The 26,794-nt window shown below is 38.9% G+C and overlaps 1 protein-coding gene across 17 annotated transcripts in view; it reads left to right on the forward strand.

Annotated features, from left to right (window-relative positions):
* SYNE1 (spectrin repeat containing nuclear envelope protein 1) overlaps positions 1-26,794 on the forward strand; it is a 480,816-nt gene that overhangs the window by 336,979 nt on the left and 117,043 nt on the right. For 14 of the 17 annotated variants that reach the window (XR_005782621.1, XM_040448857.1, XM_040448858.1 and 11 more), the window contains 7 exons: positions 6,876-7,010; positions 7,923-8,032; positions 12,764-12,920; positions 15,873-16,004; positions 16,201-16,356; positions 16,915-17,124; positions 21,949-22,050. Coding sequence is in view for 16 of the 17 variants with exons in the window: in XM_040448857.1 (XP_040304791.1) it covers positions 6,876-7,010; positions 7,923-8,032; positions 12,764-12,920; positions 15,873-16,004; positions 16,201-16,356; positions 16,915-17,124; positions 21,949-22,050 (1,002 nt within the window). In the remaining variant the exon portion in view is untranslated. The remainder of the gene's footprint in view (positions 1-6,875; positions 7,011-7,922; positions 8,033-12,763; positions 12,921-15,872; positions 16,005-16,200; positions 16,357-16,914; positions 17,125-21,948; positions 22,051-26,794) is intronic. The other 3 variants (XM_040448846.1, XM_040448851.1, XM_040448852.1) reach the window with 1 other exon arrangement.

A 26,794-nucleotide genomic window follows, 5' to 3' on the forward strand; every position in this document is an offset into this window, starting at 1 on the left:
ACGTGGGGCTCGAACTCATGAACTGCAAAATCATGACCTGAACTGAAGTCGGACGTTTAACTGACTGAGCCATCCAGGTGCCCCACAACTACACTTTTTTAAAAAGTATTTAAACATAGGTCAAGATTAAGATATTTAATAACATTTTTTCCATGTTTCTTTCATTGTCCTACATTCTACTTTTCAGAAATACTCAGACTTTTTAATTTAGGGCTCATACCTCTAACATTGTCATATATTTCAGGTGAATTAAACATTTTTACTCTCATGTAGTGACCTTATTGTTCCCTAATAGTGATTTTTCATTTTATATCACTGGAGCTTTGGGGGGATAATATTTGCCTAGTATATCCTTTAACTTTCCTTTGCTCTCACCTTTCAGCGTCCTTAGGTTTTAGATTTGCTTCGTAAGAAAACATTTGGCTGTATTTTGTTGGTTTTAAACATTTATCTAATCAGAAAATCTCTGACTTTTAAAGGACAGGGTTAGTTCATTTAAATTTACTGTGATTACTGATATGTGTAGACTTCTATTAGCTTACTTTTTGGTTTTGGTTTTTGTTCTCCTCTTTCTATTCTTTTTTTCTTCTTTTCAACCTTTAAGTGGTTGAATAATTTTCCCCCCAATATCTACTCTTTACCACTCATACCTAAAAATTCTTTTTTTTTCTTTTTAATGGTTATTTATTTTATTTTTGAGAGAAAATACGTGCACATTTGAGAACGGGAGGGGCAGAGACAGAGGTAGAGAAAGAATCCCAAGCAGGCGCTGCTGTGCCAGCATGGAACCCAATCTGTGAGATCATGACCTGAGCCAAAATCCAGAGTCACATGCTTAACCAACTGAGCGACTCAGAATCCCTAAGTTTAAGTTATTCTTAACTAAAATACTATGCTTTTGGATTGTAACACAAGGATACAAAATGTGAGAAAATGATTCCAGGTTTACCTGGAATACAATAAATGTGAAACTAACCGTAATATTCCAAAACTGAAGAGTTAGGAGCAGCTAATTTAATCTTACCATATATCAAAGTACGGTATTACAATAATTAGAATAGTTTGACATCGGCCCCATAAATAGATGAACAAAAAATATTACAGAATAAATATTCCAGAAAGAGACCCCAGTATTTAAGGAAAATTGATTAATGGTAAAGGTAACATTTCAGATCAGTGGATAAAATAATAAAGCAATAGGTGAACCACTTGAAATATGATAAAATCGATGTTTTATCCCATTCTTTACAGGAAGAAAAGAAAAAAGCATCACAGAGGTACCAAGTATTTAAACCTGAAAAGTTCTGGATATATGGGTATTTAAAAAAAAAAAAAAAATCTTAGGATGGGAAGGATCTTTGCTGGTATGCCCCAAACCCGGAATTTTAGTTTCTGTAGGACCAAAATGAAAAATGAAACAGTTCTGTATGACCAGAAAAATGGAACTAAATGAAAAGACATAGACAAATAGAGAAGAAACTGTATAAATCACATGACAAAGAATTAATTCCCTTAATTTCTACAAATCTTTTGTAAATCAGTAAGAAGAGGCCACAGAATAGAAATATGGGCAAAAGTAGGAAGGGACCATTCAAATGAGGAGAAATACAAATGGCCAATGAACTAATGAAAATATATTTGGTTAAACATTGGTTAAATAAATGCAAACAAAGATGAAATACAGCTTTTCACCTTAAATTTACATAGTTAAAAATGTACATGCGGGGCCCCTGGATGGCTCAGTCAGTTGAGCATTGGACTCTTGGTTTGGGCTCAGGTCATGATCCAAGGGTCGTGGGATTGAGCCCTGCATTGAGCCCATGGTCTGGCTCTGTGCTGAGCCTAGAGCTTGCTTAAGATTCTCTCTCTCTCTCTCTCTCTCTCTCTCTCTCTCTGTCTCTTCCCCCTCCCCCTTTCTCCCCCTCTGCCCCTTTCACCCTTCTAGCATGCTCTCTCTCTCTCTCTCTCTCTCTCTCTCTCAAAAATAAATAAATAAATAAAACCAAAAGGTGCAATCTGACTTTATAGATTAAAGCAAAAAGTAAAGCATTAAAAATATTCAAATTAGGGAGTAGGGAATATGCAAATTTTAAAAAAATTAATTAAAAACTAAAAATATTAAAATTGAACAGAATGAGAATGCTTTTCTAACTGTAAAAGTTTATAGTAATATACTTGGTTTTATTAAAAAGTATTACTAATCTAATACATAATGCTTCCCCCCCCCCCCCAATGGTGGTGTATAAATGAACTTGACTTCTAAAGGAACCAAATCAGAGGGAGAGACTTCAAGGTTTCACATCTGGTAATAGTTATTATTTAGAAGGCTGTGATTGTGCCCTACCCCTAGAGGCAGGGAGGAAGGGAAGGGACAACCTGATACACAGGTGGCACAGGTCAGGATTAAAAGGGGGTTGGCGGGGTGGGGGTGGGAGGATAAGGGCACAAATTCCAGGGCCTCAGGGCCTGGGAAGGGAATATAAATGAGCAAAGCAGGCCCAGTCAGGGGCTTGGCAAGCTGGTCTCATGTCAGACAAGCAGCAGTTACTGAGTTCCAACTATTGTCATATAAGAGTTTATAAGCAGCATTGCTAGACCTTCCAGACAAGGGACATTTGGATTTATATCTAAAATATCTCCACTTAATTTTAAAACTTAGTGCCAAACAGAAGTCAGACTAAGTTCTTAGACCATCACTTTGGGGCTATTCTTTCAGTCTTCCCATCCTGGTATACCACCAGCAGTCAACCAGGTGACCTAGGGCAAGATCCTTGAACTTGGCCTCAACCTTTCTGACAGATCAGTTTTCTTACAAATCAGTTTCTCATCTGTAAAATAGGGATCTTAATAGTGTATTCAGGGGCTCCTGGGTGGCTCAGTCGATTAAGCACCTGACTTCAGCTCAGGTCATGATCTCATGGTTTGTGAGTTTGAGCCCCACGTCGGGTTCTGTGCTGACAGCTCACACTTGGAGCCTTCTTCGGATTCTGTGTCTCCCTCCCTCTCTGCCCTCCCCTGTTCACTCTCTGTCTCCCTCTCTCTCTCTCAACAATAAATAAACATTAAAAATTTTTTTATCACATTCAGCTTTTAAAATTCTGAGGATTTTAATGCAAGTAAGGTTCACAGTAAGTGCTCAAATAGCAGTGACTATAATAATAAACAACAACCACATCTTTTGGGAGGAAAGGAACTCCTGACATGCTGAAAAGTTAAGTTTGAGATGGCACAGGGCAGGGCTGAGCTCCCTGAAAGCCTGGGTACTCACACCCAGCAGATCCTTCCCATGGCCACGGGGATTCTTCATACTGAGTAAGATCCTGTCTTTGCCCACGAGTGGAAGGATTTGCTGAGGATACTGCTATAAAAAGTATAAATACTGGAAAATGTGGTAGCGTTTCACTGAATTGAAACTGATTATTGTTTGTTTTTAAGTATCTATGAATTCCCTCATCTTTAGTCTAATGAGTTTCCAGCATAGAAAATACTGATTTTCCTTTTTTTACAATTAGAGCCATTTGAAGAGATTATTTTTCCAACTGTAGGAATAACAGGAGCCCTGTTTACATTATTATTACCATGAGAAGGATCATTTGCCTTCAAAATTCAGAGTTGATCTGAAATTAACGAATGTTGATTGGGGAAAAAAAATCTTCCATTGAATGTAGATGTCGGTGAGGTTGTACCCTCCACTCGGGGTTTGCGTGATTCAAGATGGCTGGAGTTGTGTGCCCATAAGCACACCATTTCTCAGTGCCACTTGCCTACAAAATAGTCATATCTGTCATGACCATATTTTTAACTAATTGGACTTCTGTATGTATCAAAGAATAACCAGTCCCTTTAGTTCCCCACCTACCCCAAATAGGTTCCTTCTCTTTGTGAAGGGACATAGACGTAAGGGCATGTAATGCTGTCTCCAAAATTACATGGTATCTTTCCTCATAAAATGTTTAAGTTATTTTCAACATTATCAGCTTTTGAAGGAGCAGAAAGTTTACCCAATATAAATAATGAAATGCTTTATAAAGAAATGTTTTATTTAATGTTTAGCATTTCCAATCCTCACTAATCTTCTAAAGAATGTTCCTGGCAAAAGTGATTACTTTTCTAGTATTTCCAAATTAAACAGCTTATGTAGCCCCACCCTAGGGGAACTCTGGTGACAGGCTGCCTTACTTCCTATTTCCTAAGTAGGAGAGATGACGGGTTATCAAACCTTTTAGCACATAATTACCATTATTCTATTCCTTCTGTCAGTGCCTTCTCATCCCAAGGGGAAAGGGAATGAAATTGGAACTGTATTCTTAATCATTTTTTGTTTCCTGTGGTCCAAGTCTTATGTTTCAAAATGACTGAATCAGTCAAAGAAAAATTTACTAGCTGAAAAACGGAACCAAACCACATAGAAAATACATCCTAACATCTGCTTTTGATGCTTCTTAATTTTTGTTTCTCTAAAGCTGTGGATTCAATTAGTGAAATACGACTCCTCTTAGATTTTAAATCTTAGATTCTGAATATGTGTCTGTGCATGTAAAAGTAGTTAAGCTGTTCTTAAGCTCTAACATTTCAGTTGTCATTTTTCCAAGCAGAAATTTGGTGTGAGGAATTGGAAAAAAGAAAAAAAAATCTCTCAGTTGGACAAGAGTAACCTGCGTAGAAGGGTGAGGTGGTGCCCCTAAAGAACTCACCACATGAGTTTCCAGGCTGGACTTTGAAAACAAACCTTTGCTAAAGAGCAAAGCAGAGGGGAAGTGAGTGGGTCCCACAAGAGACAGCAGATCGTGGCCATGACCACTGTTTTGTCAGCTGGGACAGGTCTCACTGGGGACAGCTTTCAGCCTGGTACACTGACTTCCTTGGGGTCATTCTCTGCAGGTCCCTCTTGACCTGCTATTTCATCCTTACCAGAAGAGCCAGGATCTTGCAGAGTTTATGTTGGGTATATGGTGCATTCTCAGATGGGAGAGAATCTGTTTCATGCAGAAATTTACGGGCTTCAGTGCTGAAGAGTGTCCATGCACCCCATACCTCCCACCTTCAGGAAAATCGCTGTTTATCTGTACGAGGCATTCCTGGGGGAGTGGGGTATATACTAAACTGGGTGTCACTGGTCTCCCATTCTGAAGGTCCTGTGAAATGCAAATTGCATACTTTAGACCAATGGCGTCCCCACTGTTCTGTATGAGCCATAGTCTCTTGCTGGGAAGACGGATCATCTTAAAGGAAAGGAAGTTAGCTGTGAGCTAAGGTGGCTCAGAATCTGGGAGAAGATTATGTATAATATTACCTGTGGGGTTCACAGTTTCTGTGCATTCACTGTACTTCAAGAAGCGATACCAACATTGCAAAGTTCATGATCTCCACATTATCTCAAACACTTTGCAATTTAATCGTAAAATTCTAATGAAGAAGACAGAACGGTAAACAACTCCATGTATTTCCCTGAAGATTTAGTGTAGAATTCTGAAAATAAGAGGAAGAGAAGGGTCTTTGTGAGAAGTCACGCTGGATGACTGGAGCGGCCAGGTGCCATTCTTTGGTCAGATTTGATAGTGAAGACCCCAAGGTCTGGAGCCGGAGGGCAGGACTGCGCCTCTGTAGAAGCCACCTATAAACTGTCTTTCTCTGCCCTCACACTCCAGCCACACTGGCCCCTTCACTGGCTTGCTGTCTTTGAGATGCCAGATTTCTTTCCCCTCATGGTCTTTGCTCCCGCTGTTCCCTCTGCCTGGAGGGCCCTCCACCTCACCTAGGTCTTTGCCAGGCAGGCGGTTTCTCATCATTCAGGGCTCAGTGCAGTTGTCTCTTCTCCAGATGTTTTCCCTGACCAGCCTAGGAAACCTTCCCCTTCACATTCTTTCTCCGCCGCCCCCCCCCCCACCCCACCGCCACCCTTTTTTGTATGTTTATTTATTTATTTGGAGAGAGACAGAGACAGTGCGAGTGGGGGAAGGGCAGAGAGTGGGGGGAGAGAGAGAGAGAGAGAGAGAGAGAGAGAGAGAGAATCCCAAGAAGACTCTGTGCTGTCAGTGCAGAGCCCGATGCGGGGCTCAAACTCATGAACTATGAGATCATGACCTGAGCTGAAACCAAGAGTTGGACGCTTAACCGACAGAGCCACCCAGACTTTCTAGTTTCATGTTCTTTGCAGCTCTTAACTTATCTTGTGTGTTTATTGTCTGTCTCCCCAGCAGGGCCCTTGTCTGGCTTCTTGGTAGAATATGCCTAGAACAGTGGCTGACACACAGCACATGCTTATGTAATAAGTAGTTAGTGAATGAGTTATATGAAGATAGTGTAATTTATCCTTTGACATATACATACATGTGAGGAGAAAGGCTCTCGTTCTGAACTGATGCCATCCTGGTAATGCACTATTAGAGGGCCTTTCAAATTCCATCAGAATAATCAAGCAGGAAAGATGAACTCTTGCCTAGGTAATGAGTAATTACTCCTGTCTTTCTCCTTTAGCCAAACATTATCCAAGCCACCAGTGGCACCAGATGACAGTGGGGTCTGGTCTGGGTGGTGATAGTAGAGGAAGTGAGATCTAGAGTTATATTCTCATGGAAAACATCCTGGAATATCTGGCGACCACATCAGTCAGCTAAAAAGCCTAGCCTCTAAGTAGACAGTTTCCCCCTCAAATATTTGAGTATAATCATCTATTTATTGTTCTCCTTTCTGCAAATACCATAAATCCAATGGGTTTTGTGTTACCTTTTTTTTTTTTTTTTTCCATTGTGGTTTCATGTCCGAATGGATCTACTTGGGTATCATTATACAGACCACACTAAAGTAGCATTTACTCCATTTGGTTAAGGTTTTTCTGTGGGGAGTATGACTCTTGAATTCTGCCTCATTAAAAGCAGGGAACAGCCCAAGAGAAGGAGGAGAGCCATGCCGACCTCACCGCCAGTCAGAGCCCCGGTGTCCAGGAATGGCTGGCCCAAGCACGGACTGCATGGGCCCACCAGCGACAGAGCAGTCTCCAGCAACAAAAAGTAAAGCATTTCTGACCTCTCTGCCAAGCAGACACCTTGAGAGAAATGTTTTAGATGGACAAGTTACTTCTGGACTAAACACAAAGCCCCCCTTTATCTTCTCTTTGGACAGAAACGAGGCCTGGCTAACTGTTTCAGCGTACTTTCTTATGAGCACTAGAGTGGTTGGTCCTTTTCTTTAAGAAAAGCTTGTGCTCAGGTTTACAAATCGCGTGACTCAATGATAATCTGCCTTATGAAGGTTACCTACCCTATTTTCACCTTTGCCCTAATTTGAGCCTATCTTAGGAAGGCCTTTGAGAATTGGCCAAAGCCTGAGTTCCATGTTTTTTAAAACTCTGTTAAAACTGCAATTTATTTTTCACTTTTATGTAGATACCATCACAAAATAGGATTGCAAATTATTGGATAGTGAAACAAACAAGCTTTGTTGAGTAAGAATGATTTCTCATTGATACCTTCTCATTGCTATCTATGGGGCATAGCAAAATCTTTTATTTTCTCAAACAGAAAAGACATTTTTTCTAAGTAGTAAAAAAGCAAAACAAATCCATTGATTGTTCAATTTATCAAGGAAGTGGGGATTTCAAGGATTTGTCTCAGTCAGAATAGGCAGTATTGTGCACCACTTGAGGGCGCCATTGTCCAGCAGAATTTTTTTTCCTTTTTTCTTTTTTTTTTTCCCCCGCCCCCCACAGGATTTTTCGGATATCTTTTATCAAAGTCAAAGAAAGGTATAGAGTATTTTGGAGGCATGTTTGTGCATTTACCTAAACCACACCTTTTATGCAACGTCCAAACTTGTAAACTTAACTACAGGAGTTGTCTGGGAATTTTCGAGACATAGAACCATGATTATAGGGAATAATCACAAAGTACCTAATATTTTCATTTCTCCTTTTCCTTGAGCAGGAGTTGGAACAGGAATTAGCAGAGCAGAAGAGCCTCCTGCGGTCAGTAGCCAGTCGTGGAGAGGAGATTCTCACCCAACACTCAGCTGCAGAGACCTCTGCTGGTATTGGGTATGTTTCAAAACACTTTCTCCCAACTTGCCCTGATTGGAAGAAATGTAAACGTCTCACTCAAAACTTTATTTTAAGCATCTGCGAAAATTCAGGCATTTTGTTTTCACTTTATGATATTAAATTTACTTGCATTTAGAACCTTTGCTGTGCAGCATGAGTGTAGCTAGTAATTATGACGGCAGATGGCTGACTTGTTTGCCCTCTTTCCAGGATGCTGAGCATGTCTATCCAAAGAAGATGCTTATGATTTTATTTTTTATTATTTATTTATTTATTTATTTATTTATTTATTTATTTATTTAAAGTTTGTTGATTTGAGAGAGCATGAGCAGGGGAGGGGCAGAAGGAGAGAGGGAGATAGAGAATCCTAAGCAGGGTCGGCACTGAGCCTGAGGCTTTATCTGACAAATGCAAAATCGTGATCTGAGCCAAAATCAACAGTCAGACGCCTAACCAACTGAGCTACCCAGGCACCCTAAGTTAATTTTTTAGAATCAAATAAGAAATGCATTCTAAAATCAGGTCCAGTGTGTTTCCAACTCAACGATTATAACCAACTGCAAAAGTGTTTTCTGTAAAAGAACTTGTCTATCCCAGCATCACTCTGAAAAATACATGCATGTGCCTTCTACATGTCTTGATTTTTCTTGATGATGTGTGTCTATAACTTCTACATGGAAAGTCATTGAGTTTTGAGAACTGGTTTGGAATGTGAGACTGAAAGTCTCGTACACAGAGAAGTGTTAAAAGAAAAATTAAGGAAGTTGGAGAATTTTCAACTTGAAGATTCTGGTTTAAAAGGCAGGAAGGAAAAGGAACCACAGCAGAGTTGAAACCTCCCTGCGTTTTGAGTCCCGTCTGGGTTTTACACCAGCTCTACAGATGTTACTGTGGAAAAGTAACTCAACTCTGAACTTCAGTTTGCTCATCTCTAGGATTAGAGTGATAATCGACCACCTCCATTTTAGAAGGGTTATGAAAGCAGTAGATACAACTGAGAGAATATGTATGGAAAGTTTAAAATCCAAAACATTAAAAGTAAGTTTCAGTGAAACCTCTGTGTTCATGTATTATAAAGGTTATAATTTAGTAGTATCCTCTGACAACCATAATGTGGCAACTAGCTTTAACTCCACTGACTCCAGTGTTATTGTTTCTGAACATTTATTTGGAGGAAATAACCTAAAGGAGGGAAATACATATTATGGAGATGACTTTTGAAATATTATTTATAATACCAAATAATAGAAAAGATGGAAATACCTACCAGTATAAAAAAGCCTAGGAAAAATTTTATGCATATGTAATCTTAACAAAAAATTATATAACAATACCAGAAAATGTGTATGTGATTCTAAGTTAAAATATGTTATAAAATTGTAGGTATAGTACATGTGTGGGCAAAAAATAGACTATAGAATGTAGATTATCAAAACGAACTTTGGAGGGGCGCCTGGGTGGCTCAGTTGGTTATAAGCATCCAACTTGGGTTCAGGTCATGATCTCACAATTTGTGAGTTCGAGTCCCTCATTGCACTTTGCGCCGATAGTATGGAGCCCCTTTGGGATTCTCTCTCTCCCCCTCTGGCTCTGCCCCTCCCCCACTCTCAAGCTTTCTCTCTCTCAAAACAAACAAACAAACAAACAAAAAACCCAACTGACTTTGGAGAGGATAGAATTGGAAATTTTTCCTTTTTTTTTTTTTTTTTTTTTGCAGTTTAGTCAACGCTCATGTAATGTTATTGACATATAACATCAGTGTTGACTATATGTATATATGTGGATATTTACATGTGCAAAATGATAGAAACCAAACTACAAGGCAATTGCAATAGACATTATGACAAAATATATACGAATTAGTATGTCATTCGAGAAAAGAAAAATGAAACAAAAAGTAAAAATATTGATAAAACTAATATATATCAATTTAAAAGGGTACAAATGGAAACTATTATGACATCGATAGTCAGAAATTCCATTAAAATACCCTTGAAACTGTAAAAATTGTGTTAAAATAATAAAGGAGTTTTAAAAATCTTGATTGTTTATCATGCTTAAAAATGCTGATAAGGCCATAAATACATGTGACTGTATAAATCCAAAAGGAGAGATGCTGTTCCTTCCATGCTGACTTTAAGTCAAGACTTGCCTTCACTTTTCATTTTCTAGTCTGTTTCAATTCTTCTAAAACATTTATTCATCTTTCATAATTTTCTGAATATTTTTGCCAAATCATATTTTTACAAAGAACCCATTCACACATAGCCTCCTCATCATATGAATAGTCACAAAAAGCAGAAGTAGGAATCTTCTGTAACTTTCTTGCCATGATATTTTTCTTTCCTTGGCCTTTAGCTTTGGAAAGGGCCCAAGTGAAAGACAAACAACTATAAATTCCTGTCTCAAATACAAAAATATTTTAAAGAGAAATTTGCAGGGCAATACTGCCTTTATACACAAGATGCACTTTACAGACTGATTATAAATTTTTAAAGTTTTATACAAAATCTTTCGAAAAGTCAATCTGTTTGATTACAGTTCAGCCATGCGCTTCAAGCCTCTGGGTAAATAAGGCAAACAAATAAACAAACAAACAAATGTAAATTAAGCAATACCCAGAAACCAAAAAAATATATATGTATTTTTTAAAAGAGCAAAATAACATTGCTAGGGAAAATAAAACTTGTATTCAGACTTTAACTTATTAGCTGATTTCTAAGACTATCATATATGAATTAGTTTATGTAAGAAAACCCCAATGGGAGGGGCATGGCTTGCTTCATGGGTACAAATTTAATATGTAAAGAATAAGTACGACGTGATATACAGAAGCATTGATGGAGGGGCCTTCTAAGATAAGGAAACTCAATTGGATATTAATATAAATATCAAAGGGAAAGAATATTTTTCAGGGGAAATGAAAGGCTTTGTTCTAATCAAAGACAGATTTGCTGGTGGCACTTTATATGTGTCGATGATTAAGTAAAACAATATAAAAATTTACTATCCCCTGGTTTTGTACTAAATTATTATGCAAATATAAATGAATTAAAAATGATGCATTACAGGCCATTACAAAAGACATCACAATAAAGAAATTCAATTTCGTAAGAAACTTAAAACTTGCTTTTTGTTTAAAAAGCATTTTTAAAAAACACACAGAGAAGTCCAGAGACTAATATGATAAACAAAATTAGATATACCAACTTGATTTTAGCACGTTTTCACTTAATATTACTTTTTAAAATCAATCCATGCTGATACATATAGATCTAGTTCTTTCATTTTAACTGCTTAATAGTATTTTATCTTGTGAAAATAGTTTGTTCACCCATTTTTTTATTGATGGCATTTACCTTCCTGCTACTTTCTTTTTTTTTTTGCTATTATTAGTGTTGTTGAACTTAACCTTCCTGTGTGTCTCTGAGTGCACAGGTGGGGGAGATTCTCTATTGTATTCTAGAAGTAGAACATCCTCATTATAGCCTTATAGATAACTTAAAATTTTTTTTAACATTTATTTATTATTGAGAGAGAGAGAGAGAGAGAGAGACAGAGCATGAGCATGAGCATGAGAGGGACAGAGGAGGGGGAGACACAGAATCCGAAGCAGGCTCCAGGCTCCGAGCTGTTAGCACAGAGCCCAACATGGGGCTCGAACCCACAAACCGCAAGATCATGACCTGGGCCGAAGTCAGACGCTTAACTGACTGAGCCACCCAGGTGCCCCAAGATAACTTTTAAAGGCTTACTTCAGCAGACTTAATGAAAGAAACTATTGTATTCATTACTTATTCTGAGAAGAGTAGACTTTGGGGTAGTATATAATATTATTCTGCCAATGAACTTGTTATTATTATTTTTTTTTTTTACTTAAGCAAAAGTTCTGCCAAAATATTAATTACTATCTAGCATGTCTTTCAGATGACATGGTTCTAGCTAGGTCTTTAAAACTCCTGACAAATGAGGATCTACTGGAACTTGGGTCCCCCAGACTGTAATCATTAGGTCCCATTTGTTGAGTGGCTATTATGTTTGAGGTAGGGTCATAGGCATTATGCCTGTCTTCTCTAAGTGTAATTCTCATATTTTTGCAAGATAGATACTGTCTTCATTGTAAAGAGGAGATAACTGAGGCTCCGGGGAGTGAAGCAGATTACTCAAAATCACAAATCTAATGTGCTGGAGCAGAGATTCCCACCCAGATCTGTCTCACCCCCAAAGCCGACGTCCTTCTCTGATGCCACCTGCTGCCTGTCATTAAAGATGATACTTCAGTGCCTTTCTTCCACCCTCTGTACTTCTATTCCATGTCCTGAAACCTTGTCTGGAGCATTTTCTTTGGACACAGGATAAAAACTCTCAATAGACTAAGCAACATTTTTAGAGTTTTTAGATTGCTTTGCAGGCTGTTTGTTAAAGGACAGTAGTCTAATTGTATGTACCCTTTCACATTCTAAAAGTTATAGTTATTTTTTATCTTTAATACTGAGCTGTTTTCAATGAATTGTTGGGTTATTATTGTGCTCATAGTTCAGTTAATATGAGAATATATTTATTTGTCTCAAGTTTTCTATTTAACTGATATTTTTAAAGGGTAAGCTAATGACTACAATAATCTAGTTCCAATTTTAGAGGCCAGATTTAGTATATACAATAAGTTTCCTAGAGCTTAATGCCTTTTTTGCACACATTGTAAACTTAGATTATTTATTCTTCTAATAGCGAAAAACCTGATGTGTTATCCCAGGAGTTGGGGATGGAAGGGGAGAAATCAGCCTCTGAAGACCAGATGAGAATGAAATGGGAAAGCCTACATCAAGAATTTAGTACCAAGCAGAAACTACTACAGAATGTTCTGGAACAGGAACAAGAGCAAGTGGTATCCCAACGTTTTGTTTTTATATGTTAACCAATACAAAAGATGGATAGCTTATGCAAATAGAATATAACTGTGCAGTAATCTATGCATTATCAGCTCTAAAATGAGATGTAAGTTACTCATATTTTTCTTAACAAGCATATTTCACATTTCCCTAAATAATTATGTATTTATATGTGGAAATTTATTTGATTTCTAGATAGTGTTTTTCTGAGAGATGATTAATAGCTGATGACTCATTAGAATAAACCATTAAATTTTTAGTGCCCCCCTTTTTTTTCACTACCTTGAGAATTAGGGTTGCAAATCAAGGATACATACATCTAGGACAAGAGAAACTCAACACAATTGGTTATTTTCTGGAAGTAAATGGTCAAGTTATCTTATTTTCCATTGCTGTTCCCACTATTTAATAGTGTCAGGAGATCTTAATGAGAAGCATATTGGTACCTCAGTGGATCCAAGAGGAAGGAGAAGCCAGTGGTCAGCTAGAATGGTCACTGATCCACCTGTAGGCTTGTTCCCAAGATGGGTAGATACTGTGTAATGTTGGACTTGGTTTCACCATGCAAGGCACATCCAGTGGAATTGAATACAGCGCAGAAGGTTCCAGGTAGATAATAGCTATTAGTTCACTATAAGCAGAGCCAGAGAATAGTTCAGAGTCAGAGGAATCCACCCTGGAGAGAGCTAGTACATAAGGTGGGAACCCAGGCAGGCCTGCAATATTTACCACAGCTGTGGCCCAGGATTTTGAAGCTAGAAGCTTATTCCTGGGTTCTGGGCCAGCAATGCTCATCTGGGCCATTCTTTGATGCCAGTATTATCACAATAAAGTCTAGGTCCTTTACTGTGGATCTGAGGAAGCTGTTGTTTACACTCCTCTGACTAGGACTAGCTTCAGGGCTGGGAGAGACTGAACCCAGAAGTCAAAGGGCGTCAGTAACTATAGGGCATCTGGGGAAGGAAAGGCAGGGGCTGACAGAGCAGGCACGATAAAACAGGTACGGCTTGTCAGGATTACTGAGATAACGGTAATATTCAGGATACGGCCTGAAGGTCACAGTGTGTCCCCTTATCTGTGGGGAACCATGTGTTAGTGTTCCATAGCCATTCCTGTCTACCTCATTTCATGAACCCTTATGGCATGCCACCCTTTCTTACTCCTCTACTCTGGCCAGGAGCCTTCTTTTTCACTGTCCACAGGAATAGTCACCAACACCAGCCCTGGGGAACATAAAGCATTCCATTTGTGGAGGTAGTTATCGCAGAATCATCTTCTCCCCTGACAAGTGGTGCCTTATACCTTTTGCATTGACCTCCTACCTGTTTAAATTAATCCTTCTTCACATCCTTGATCAAATATTTCTGACACTTACAGCCTGAATTCTTGATTCCTGATGTAGCTTTCCTGGACTTGACCTTCATGTTAGAGTATTTCCCCATGCCTTTGACTATATGGGATAGTTACAGTCTTTCCTGACTATCCTAAGTCAGACAAATCTAAGGCATTTGTAGGCATATTCATGTTTCCTTACTATTTTCCATTCATTAAATGCCCAACCCCTGGAATCTACCTATTGTCCATCCAGCCTAAAGCATCTGTGTAATTCATCCAACATTGCAGACTTCCTGGGTGTCTCCTCCATTACCCACTCTTACCTCAGAGACCTACTTTTTCTGTCCATTCCTTGGTCACCCCAACATCTTCCATGTGAGCCTATTGGAAAGGCCCTGCCTGCTGCCACCAACATTCCCACATGATTCCTGGACAGTTAGAAGTTTACTTTCAGGTTCATATCTCATTGCCCTTTGGAATTGGAAAGGGAAAGCATTGAATGTACTTTATTTTATAGCATTTTTTGCATTTGAGTGCTTTCTTTCTATAATTACTGGTCATTTGTCCTAAGTGCCTCCTGGGTGGTTTTCTTCTCTTTGGTGTGAAGAGGAAAAAGGTGAGGAAGAAGCAGTTTGAGAGTTTCCAACAAGAAAGGGGATGATCATTTACCCCCAGTATATTACACCAGTATATTTGGTGTATTAAGTGTTATTACTAGCAATACTCCGGTGAGGTTGACCTTATCTCTACTTTGTGGATCTGTAAACTAAGGCTTGAAGAGATTAGATGATTTCTCAGGGTCTTGTGGCTGAAAAGAGGCAGAGCTGGGTTTTGAATGCAGGTCTGTCCAACTCCGAGTCCCTCCCCCATTCCTAGGAACCTGTAACCCAACCAAGGAAATAGTTTATACATTTCTGAGAAATTAGGCAACCATGGTAGGCTCCATAAGCAGGAATTAAAAAGGAAGCCGAAGTAAAAAAAAAAAAAAAGTAGAAAGCCATTGTAGTAGGTGTGGAATTTAAGGTGATAGATTTTAAAGGGTTTGTGGTGGATGTTCTAGCTACAGCAGGAAATGAGTTGGGCATGTTTAGAGGATAATGAGTAACCAGCCTGAAAGGCAAGGTGAGAATGAGACATTCTATAAATTATGGGAGCGGGGTTTGTTTGGAAACATTATTCAAAAGTTTGAGTAGTAAGCGGTATCATGTCCTTGTCAGGGAGACACTGTGTGTGCCTGTAAGAGTTTAGGAGAGATGAAGTGAATAGGCATCAGCCTAGGTCTGGTATCTAGGAGGGATGATTTCATCATGAGTAGTTTGAAACCAAGAAGACCAGTTGAGAGGAAGGCTGTGATAGATTTCAGGCATTTTTCCCACTAGTTTTGTTGTTGTTGTTTGTGTGTGTGTGTGTGTTTGTTGTCCATCAGTGGAAATGTTACCATTAATTTGGTCACCATGTGTTAGTAGACATGGTATGTTGAAGAAGTCATATTTCTCTAGAAGAGGTTTCTATAAGGACGGTTTTTCCAGCATCTGCTTCAATGTGCAATTCTAAATGACGAAACCTGAACATAGTACGTGGGCTCTTGAATAAGTGCCCCTGTTTACCTACAGCTCTACAGCAGGCCAAATCGGCTCCTGTCTGGCGTGCCACTGTACAAAGGGGATGGGCAGACCCAAGACAGATCTGCAGTGACGTCTTTACTGGATGGATTGAACCAGGCGTTTGAGGAGGTTTCGTCCCAGGTAGGGCTACACTGTTGGTCTGTTCATGCATCTTGGTCTCCGTGAGGTTGGCCCACCTTTGGGCATGAACGGCAGAGACCCTACACTAGTGATTAGCCCCGAAAGGCAGAGCCACTGCACCATGGCATCTCATCCTGGTATTTTTCTTTGATGCCTCAGACACTGTGATTCATTCCGTGTTCCCCTCTTTTTTCAGGGCGGGGGGACAAAGAGGCAGAACATTCACTTGGAACAGAAGTTATATGATGGGGTCTCAGCTACCTCTACATGGTTGGATGATGTGGAAGAACGCTTATTTGTTGCCACAGCACTTTTACCAGAAGAAACCGAAGCTTGCCTCTTCAACCAAGAGGTACGTTTGGCAGCTGGGGTCTGTGAGTATGTGATATTACAAAGCACTTGAAGTTTTGGTATTGGATAAAGCAGTTCTGGTAAAGTACAAATCAGGCTTATTTCCAAGCAGCATAATGCAGAAGAGAACTGCCTAATGTAAAAAGCTCCCAGAGGTATTCATGAGTTGCATGTTTATTCTTTATCTTGTGTATGTAGCAGGAGGAAAATAATGGAGGACTCTTTGTAAAAAACTTGTTGTATATCACAGATTTTCTACATATGAAACACAGGCTAAAAAATAGTGTATGAGTTTCTAAATAGCCCTTTACAAATCTCATTTTTCACCAAAGACATATTATTATTAGCTAATGATATAAAGTTTCTGAGAAAAATCTCTCCAGCAGCAACTTGCCTAATATTTATAGATGTGAAAGTGATTCATCTTGCCTTTGATAGAATTATTGCTGAATAGTAAGGGAGATGTATATAGTGGACTTTGTGTGAGGAAATGACTTGGTTTGTATATCAATTCTTGGATGTAAACATTGAAATATGCTTTCTCTTTTATCAACCCTAGACTCTTGCCAAAGATATTAAGGAAATGTCTGAAGAAATGGATAAGAACAAGAACTTGTTTTCCCAAGCATTTCCAGAGAATGGTGATAACCGAGATGTTATTGAAGACACTTTGGGTTGTCTTTTGGGCCGGTTATCCTTGTTAGACTCAGTAGTGAATCAGCGATGTCATCAGATGAAGGAAAGACTTCAGCAAATACTAAATTTCCAGGTAAGACATTATCAAGAGACACTTGACCATTCTCTAGCTATATTCGATAATAAGCAGGATGTCTTAATGAGGTATGGTATAAACCTTTTCTTTTCCCCCCGCAAATGTACACTGAAGAGCAGGAACATTACAGAAAAACAAGGGAATAGAACCCTAGGATTAGAACACTAAGAGTTTTATGTTCCTAGAAATGGAGGGTTGAGAAGACCAGCCAATCAAACTAAGGGCTGAAAGGGGCTTTATATTCAACCAATAAGTCATACGACTATAGTTATAGCTTCCAATTGATAATAGTGAAGTGTAAAAACATATGACCAAAGAAACATCAGGAAGTGCCACAGTACAGAACCCCAGACTCCAGTGCGTAGGAGCCATTGAAAGTGACCATGGCCTAGTTACTTCTACCTTTTATTAAAAATGTACAGTGACTTCCCAATCCTAACTCTGGAGACTTCGTGCCTTTCAGCCCTAGACTAGAGTTCTGATGCCAGCTGAGTAATTGTCTGCTTATGAAACTTTTCCTTTGACTGTAAACTTCAGCAAATGCAAAAAGCCACTGATAAACTTTGAGTTGATTTTAATGCCTAATAAAAAGCATTCTTCAGGAATACTTAAGTTTTAATTGAGCTTTATTTTCAACAAACATACAAGATTTATAAAATAGATACATGTAATTAGGGCCAAGAGTTTGGTACAAATTTTGATTTGTAAAAAAATTACTGTTAAAATGTCCAGAGTGGCATCAGACAAGAAACAGGGAGTTTTCTAGACATTCATCTAGAGGGACAAATTATCGTTGCTTTCCAGCAGTTTGTATTCTTAAAAACTACAAAGTAAAATTATCAGAAAAAAATTGCGTATCGTTTTGTTATTCACACAAAAAATTCACACATATTATTGTCTTCAATCTTTACAACATACCTATTAGCTAAGCATTGTTCTAATATTCATTTGCAAAGTTAGAAGAGAAAAATTAAGGATAGTCTCTAAAACCAACCATCTTGGCTTCAGATTCTGGCTTTGTTACCTACTGCTCTACATACCCTTAGCTGCCTTAGTGTCCTCAGCTATTAAGCCACACCCATAGTAATTGTCTGTTGGGATTTTGTGAGTATAAAGTTAGTTAAAATGTGTACAATACTTTGAACAGTGTCTGAAACATAGTAAGCACTCAGTAGGTTTTGTTATTGTTGTTAATAGTAGTATTCATTATAACACATGTAGAATCTGAAACCAATATAAAGGTTCACTTACTTCTCCAAGACTATTCAACCACCAAAGGAGCACCTGGGTGGCTCAGTCGGTTAAGCATCCGACTTTGGCTCTTTCCATGATCTCATGGTTTGTGAGTTCAAGCCCCGCGTCAGGCTCTGTGCTGACAGCTCTCAGCCTAGAGCCTGCTTCAGATTCTGCATCTCCTTCTCTCTCTGCCCTTCCCCAACTCGCACTCTCTCTCTCTCTCTCTCTCTCTCTCTCTCTCTTTGTGTTTCTCTCCGAAGTAAATAAACATTAAAAAAATTAAAAAAAAAATTAAAACTAGAGCCAAGAGTTGACTCAAAGAATATTTTTATGTTTTATATTGTTAGGGTGCCAACAGGGGATATGGAGAATAGTATTCCTATTCAAGATATATTTTGAAGGCAGAATCAATAAGGGTGCATTTGTGTGTGGTTTAGATATGGAGCATGTGAAAAAAGGGCACTGAGAGGCTCAGGTTGGCAGGTCTGGTGGATAGCAGTGCCATAGATCAATGAGCAAGGCTGCGTCACTGGCTGGACATAGATAGGCTACAGAATTAAGATACTCAGGTGAAGAATCACAGTACACATTGGGCTATCAAGTCTGTGGCCTAGAGGAATGGCCTGGACTAGATATGTGTGTAGGTTATGTTGGGTAGTACATAGAGAGGAAAGCATATTCCACTTGGAATCAGAAAAGTTGGGGTTGATTATTTGGGTATTTTGTTTTGGATGTGAGATCTGATTGCATGTTCAGGTATACTCCATCTGTCTAAAATCAGCAAAATTGTTGGGCAACTCATGGAATCTTGTTTCATTACTCTAAAATTCACCTTGCCCAAAATAATAGGCTGAGTTTCAACAGCATTCTGGTCTATCAGCCATGAGCGAGGGGGTTTGGAAGTACAAATGTGTGTATCACTCAGAAGCATATTTCCCTTTTCAAATTACATTTGCTATGATAGTGTGTTTAGTACTTTAAAATTTTTATTGGTAATTATAGCCAGTCAGAGTAAAAAATGGACTAAGCATGAACACTCTGGAACTGATTTTCCGTAGAGAACCAAGAGGAGAACATGTAATCATGAAATTCTCTTTAAATCATGTTCTCTATTTTTCTCCTGCCAACAAGTTTCTACTTGTTGGTGGCCAGCTCATGAACACCAACTGACATTTCAAAATGTTTGTGTTCCAATTTAATGGAAAGAAATAGTTCCAGGGCTAGTGTAATTAAAGGTCAAGTCACAAACCATTGTGTTTTACTTTGCACCAAGCACCTGGTATATTGTCAGTGCTCAGAAGTTAATGGAATGATATGCCTTTGTTTTCCATTTAACTTTTGAGTATTAGCTTTTGCCAGAATGTGAACATTATCCTATACTCATGGACAATCTGGAAGTATGTGTTGATGTAATGTAAATGTATCTTATCTCCATGGAATCACAACAAGTCAGTTATCAACTGTTCTGTTAAAAAAAGTTTTTGCCTATAGACTTAACCCCAAATAAATTTAGTGGACATTTTTATAATTGAGTATTTAAGTTATTTAAAAACTGAGAAAATGAAAGAATTCTTTATTAAATGGGTGAGGCAGCACATAAAACTCGAAACCTTCTGTATACCTGTTTGTCAAAAAGCAAGAGTCCTGCCTCCTTATGTCCTACAAGCAATGCCAATGACTGTACAATAAAGCTTGTGATGTCTGATATGTGTGCAATGTAGACCTACCTTAACTGTCCTGCTGTGTTCCACGTGTAGTAACAAAAAATGGTTACAGTCTTTGGATTTTCATTTTTAAGAGAATGTCAGCATCCATATGGTTATTAATACCTCCTAAAGTCTTTTATTTAGTAATTTTTAAATCAGTCATATTATCTGCCTTACTGTTTTCTTGACTGGCTCCTGCCAGTAATTAGTGAGGCCTCCAGAAATGTGAACTCAGTTTTCCATTACCTTGAGTAGAATAAAATTAAGGCAGAAAATATGCTATTAAATGTGTAAACATGATGTACAGGAAGTATATCCACAATCTTCATTTCTTTCTTTTTTTTAAGTATTTATTTGGGTAATCTCCATACCCAATGTGGGGTTCGAACTCACGATTCTGAGATCAAGTCGCATGGTCTTCCAACTGAACCAGGAGGTGCCCCCACAATCTTCGTTTCTAACTCATGATATATTATTTACATTTATCTACTCATTTAGAAGAACTGCGTTAATGTTCTAAATATATGTAGCTAGTAAAGACTTTTTCTTTTGAATCTGTTCAAATGAATGGAAAACATCTTTTCCTAGGCATACAAACAGATAAATATGTCATCGTTCTAATGGCCCACATGGCCTCCCCCTGAGGACAGTTAAATAATACAAACAATGCTATAATTCATGAGCAGCAACCTTGTTTCTGGCATCATTTTTTGAGGGCTGTTATAACAGTCTCCTAGTGAATCCACAACTGGGTTTGCAGATTGGTTTGGGTTTTGGTGAGTGACAATTATTCCCTCTTAGGATCTAATGCTTTTCTCCAATGTTCGTGTTCAGTGTAATTTTTTTTTCTTTTTTTCTTTTTTAAAATTTTACTGCATAATTCACTCACTGTTTTGTTTTCTAGCCTTGAATTTTGTGTTACAAGGCTGGCACACATCCCGAAAGATGTTTTTTCTTTCTTGGCGTGATTATCCTTCTCCTTGTAGATGGTCAGATTTTTGCATCTTGGTGATGTGTCCTCGTATATGTATCGTCAGCTCCCGGTGAAGGGGACGTGATGAGTCTGACCTCATCCTCTGCCAAACAGCCAGCCCATCATATATGTTTGCTGACCAATAAGAAACAGAAGCTTATTTGCTGACATTTCAGGGAGAAAAACTAGAAATTGTATCATTCCAAGTTTGTTCCAATTCATTATTCCCTGTAGAACTGAGCACCAAAATTGTGATCGTTATCTTTCTTTTCGTATAACTATAACACAACATAAATATATTTGGACTTTCAAGTGAGTAATCTTTATGAACAAAAGCCTTTGCTTAGGTCTTTTTGTGTTGTCTTTTCATATGTCTTTGGTCATCGTGGATAAGATTTATTTTCTACATTTCTGGGTGGCTTTTTATAAGCTTGTGCAAATTCTCTGAAAATAGGAGAAAAAAGGAAGTGAGAGAGTGAATGAGGGGAGAGGGGGAAAAAGGAATTATAGTATTCTTAAGAATCACATTTTTTCCCAAATAAGGGTGACACCTATAGGTGGTTTTAGTAAATAGAAGTCTTTAGTGGGATATTTCCACTACAGTGTTTAAATGTGCACCTTTATTTCAAACATGTCAAGAAGATTAGGGTGACTAGTATTGCCTTTTATTTGCATACCCAATTTCCATTTATGTTATGTTGGAAACGGTAAATTCTTTAAAAGCCCATTTAACACTTGAAGATAAATTGTCACCAGTTTTTTTTCCTTCCCACAGGACAGTATTGTTTCTTTTGGGCATTAAATTCCTACACCTGTATGTTATTTCTAAGAATGCGTGTAATATTTACAACTGTTTCGGATTCCCTGTTAGACATGTTAATTCTCCCTATTTACTTTCCTCTTTAGAATGATCTGAAGGTGCTGTGTACATCACTGGCCGACAGCAAATACATCATTCTGCAGAAACTGGCAAATGTGTTTGAACAGCCCGTGGCAGAGCAAATTGAGGTACTTACACAGGAAGAGTGAATGCAGAGAGTAAATCTGATTTACTAAGACATTTAAAATATTCTGTGAAAGATTAATGGCTCATTACAGCATTTTTGTTGGTCATACATTTTGTCTTTAAGTGCTGGGTTTGAGTGACTGGCCAGGTTCCGTGGAATCTGTCCCTCGCTTCTGTATGGAACTAGGGAATAGGAGATGGCTAGAGGTGTCAGTGACAGATGCTGACCCGAAGAAGTTTGCCACCTAACACTGAGATTAGACATGAGCCTCAAAGACCTAGGACAGAAAGTCAAACTGTCCTGGGGCGATTCCAATGAAGCACTAATGGACATTCAGAAGAAGGGCAGATTGCCTCCAGCAGGGTAGGATCGGGGGAATTTTGTAAAGGAAAATTTGAACCAGACTGAGAAGTTTGGGCACACAGAGACTGGGAAGAAAGATGGCCAAGTAAAGACGACAGCAAGAACAAAGGCATAAATGTTAGACAATTCAGAGCGCTTCTGGAGAAAAGCAGGGAATCCTATTTAGCTGACTTTATGATGAATGAAAACAACGGAGGGGAAATAAGTTTGGATGAGTACATTTGTGGCAGCTTGTAGATTCTTTAGCATGTCAGAATATTTGGACTTTCTTCACTTTTCTCTGAACTGTATTGATTGCATATCTCATTAGTTAAAAAGATCAGCACACACCACAAGTATTTGTGTGTTTACTTATTTATGAGTTATAAGCAGGTACTGTGTTAGAAAGCATACACAAAAATGAAAATTCGAAAGAATATGGTTGAATATAAATGAAAGACATAGCGTTTCACCCTCACAAATCATCTCATACACTTTTTTGGGTACTTGCGCTCACCCTGGAGACCACTGGCAGTGGAGAGTCACTGGGGATGTTTGAAGGTGAAAGTGAATGTCAAGGCCAGATCCTGCTCCTGGATGGTGGACAGGACATTGCCAGGTCAGGAAGCAAGATACACCTCAAGAGGCTTCACTGAGCTTTACTGATGAGAAGGAAGGAGAATTCTAACTAGTGTGATGTCACTGAAAACAAGGAGGAGAAAAGAAATGGGAAGGATGTTATATAGTATCTCCCATTTCATAAGCTAAATAATTTGAAAAGTGTGTGTTTTAATGGAATTTCTTAACCTAATTTCAGTAGACCTCTAAGGGTTCTATGAGTAGACTACAGAGAATTATCCGTGATACAGATCCCCTGAAATATTTCTCTAGATAGAAAGCTAGATCTATCTGTCCATCCATGGGAGACATCACCTAAAATAATTTGAAAAACTATATGTGAATGTCCATTTTTCTCGATCATAATTTCATCTGTTTTTTTTAAATCCCTCATTTTCCCCAAATTAAAAAGCATTCTTCTGTGTCCTATCTTCTACCTAAAAGGAACTTTTTAAAATTTATACTTTTTTAAAATTTTTTTGGCTTTTGGGGCGCCTGGGTGGCGCAGTCGGTTAAGCGTCCGACTTCAGCCAGGTCACGATCTCGCGGTCCGTGAGTTCGAGCCCCGCGTCGGGCTCTGGGCTGATGGCTCAGAGCCTGGAGCCTGTTTCCGATTCTGTGTCTCCCTCTCTCTCTGCCCCTCGCCTGTTCATGCTCTGTCTCTCTCTGTCCCAAAAATAAATAAACGGTGAAAAAAAAATTTTTTTTAAATAAATAAATAAAATAAAATTTTTTGGCTCTTAACATACCTGATTCCAAAAAAAAAAAAAAAAAAAAAGATTTCATCAACTATAGTGATGGTTTTCCTTGAATTTCTTTTTTTTTTTTTAATGTTTATTTTTGAGAAAAAGAGAGACAGAGCGCAAGCAGGGGAGGAGTAGAGAGAGAGACACAGAATCTGAAGCAGGTTCCAAGTTCTGAGCAGTCAGCACAGACCCCAACGTGGGGCTCAAACTCACAAACCGTGAGATCATGACCTGAGGCGAAGTCGGTCGCTCAACTGACTGAGCCACCCAGGCGCCCCAATTTTCCTTGAATTTCTAATGTGAAATATAGGACATGTATGATCACAAGTAACATTTTTTACTAATTATTGACCAATATCACTAAAGTGAATTCCACAGATAAAAATAAATAACTATACCATTTTTTTGAATAAGGGGAAAGCTGAATAAGGGGGAAAGTGTGCTAATTCCATCCTACCCTCGGTTAAAAAGGTAATAATAGCAGGAGGCATGAGAGTGACACCTCTCGGTATATTCATCTTTTGAGCCATGTCATTCTGACCTTGAACAGACATGTCCCCATAAGCCTGACTTCCAGGGACCTCTCTTTACCATTATTCTGAGAATTTCCGTCACTTCTCCCTCTGTTGGATCTTTTCTTTTCTGAGTCTCAAGTCTGTCTTTATTGTATGGCTTTCTTGTTTTGTTAGTACATATCCTTACTAAGAAAGGATGCATACTGGGTACATTTTTTGATAGTTTGCATATCTGAAAATGTTATTATACTATGTTCACACTTTACTGATAGCTTGGCTCACTATAAAATTCTTGCTTGGAAATCAGTTTTCTATAGAGTTTTGAGGCTTTTGCCTCATTGTTTTCTAGCTTCTGGTGTTGGCTTGAGGAACCTAAAATTGTTCTGATTCCCAAAGATGTCACAGTGGCACTCCTGGGAAAGGGTCTGTTTTATCCACTGGGCTGGGCATTCCGTAGGCTGTTTTGATTTAACAGCTTTCCTCTTTCCGTCTGGAAAGTTGTCTAATGATTGATTTAATATTTTTTATTTCTCCATTTGATCTGTCTCCCTTTCTGAAACTCTTTTTATGCAGATGTTGGATATTCTGGTCCAGTCTTTTAATTTTTTTTGTTGTTGTTGTTGTTAAGAGATATTTTGCTCTATATTTTGGAAGACTTCCTAGATTTCAACTGTATACTTTTCTATGGGAGTTTTGTATTTCTGCTCTCATGTGTTTAATTTTCCCTGAGCTCATTTTGGTCTCTGAACAATCCTTTATTCTGTTCTTTTTCTAATAGATGCATTATCTTTTGTAGCCTCTCTGGATAGATTATGATTTTTTGGCTCAAGTTTTATTTTTCCTGTATGGTCTGTCTCCCTCCAGCCTGCTTTTATTTGTTTGTTTACTTTAGTATCCATCTTTTGTGTTAGAGGCTTCTGAGATTATGGAAATCTTTCTTGTCTCTTCACATTTAGGATGGAGAACTAAACAGCTGACAGAGAACTTTGTGTATGGATGTGGCTTGACAGTTTTGAGAATTACTGAATTGTGTGGGCTATTTATCGGAAAATCCAGGCTGCAGTACTCTAGAAGATGCCAGGGCTCCCCATGTAGCTTTCTGTGGGCATTCAGTCATGTATCTCTCTGTTTTCCATCAAGTACTCAAATCTGCAACTGGTTCCCCCTCATTCCAGAGACTATCTGTTCCACCTTCTCTAGAAAATGAACTCCCTATCTTTCTCCGGGAAGGAAAGGGGCAGTGTGGATTGAGAAAGGGGCTCTGGGAACATAATTGCTCTTTAAGCAGCTTCTTTACCAGCCCTTTGTTTGGCTCCCCATCCTACCCACCCGGAGTTCTAGAGACTCCTGTTGCTGTAAGCCTGGTAATGTAGATCTCCTGTGAGTTTAGGATTCGTCTTTCTCAGATTTCTTGCTTTAAACAAAAAAAAATTAATGTTTATTTCCTTTTGAGAAAGAGAGATACAGAGTGTGAGCAGGGGGAGGGGCAGAGAGAGATAGATGAGAGGGAGGCACAGAATCAGAAGCTGGCTTCAGGCTCCAAGCTGTCAGCACAGAGCCCGACGCGGGGCTCGAACCCACGAACCATGAGGTCATGACCTGAGCCAAAGTCCGACACTTAACCGACTGAGCCACCCAGGCGCCCCACACTTTCTCAGATTTCTTAAGTCAATTATCATGTATCCTGAATTCCAGCTTTCAAAATTTTGCTGGTACTGTCTTCTTTCCTGTTTCTTTATCCTTGTAGATTTGGGTGGGTGGGGGGAGGCGGGTAAACAAAATATTTGCTGTTTGTAGAGGGGATTCAGGAAAGAGAAAGCAAGATGCATATGTTTCATCTGCCATCTGGAGTCCATGTTCTTTTCATCCTTCAGGGCAACTGACGTTGTGTTTCTTGCAAAAGTCTACTTAGCCTGCTCCAGGATCCAGTGCTGTCTCCCTTCTCCAAACTCCTCTAACAGGGATGAGTTACCGCGAGTTGAGTACCTGATTGGATTCACCCTTGTTTTGTTTTGCTCTGTTTACTCTGGCTTCCTAACCAGACTGTAAGCTCCTTGAAGGCCTGGGTGAGAGCGTGTTCCACTTCTACAGACCTCACACTGGGAAGAGAAGGCTTAGCACCAGGGGCCACTGTAATAGCTGTTGATTGCTTGCTTTTCCACTAAGCAGAGAGTAAGCTTTTCCTGACCACGCTGACATATTGTCCTCTTGCCTTGCTGACTCTCTCTCCAAGGATGCTTAAACTGCATTTCAGGAGACCAGAACTTGTTCCCCTAGAAAATCTTGGGCAAACACCTTTGCTAACCATGTCCTAAGGCATGCTTCTCTTTTAGGTGTTGCTGTTCACAAATTCCCTTATTTGTTTAAGAAAGCGATTGTTCTCCCAACCCTCCACACGAAGTCCCTCCTGCCTCCTTACCTGTAAGTCAGCTGACTGTGGTGTAACAAAGGGCCTCCTTCTCTTTTCTGTATACTAGATGGTCATGGTTTTATGCTGTATTGAAAGGAGTCTCTTTGTAGGCAT

This window comes from Herpailurus yagouaroundi, unplaced genomic scaffold (genome assembly GCF_014898765.1).
Source record: "Herpailurus yagouaroundi ecotype Mexico unplaced genomic scaffold, PumYag 198, whole genome shotgun sequence".
NCBI lineage: Eukaryota > Metazoa > Chordata > Mammalia > Carnivora > Felidae > Herpailurus > Herpailurus yagouaroundi.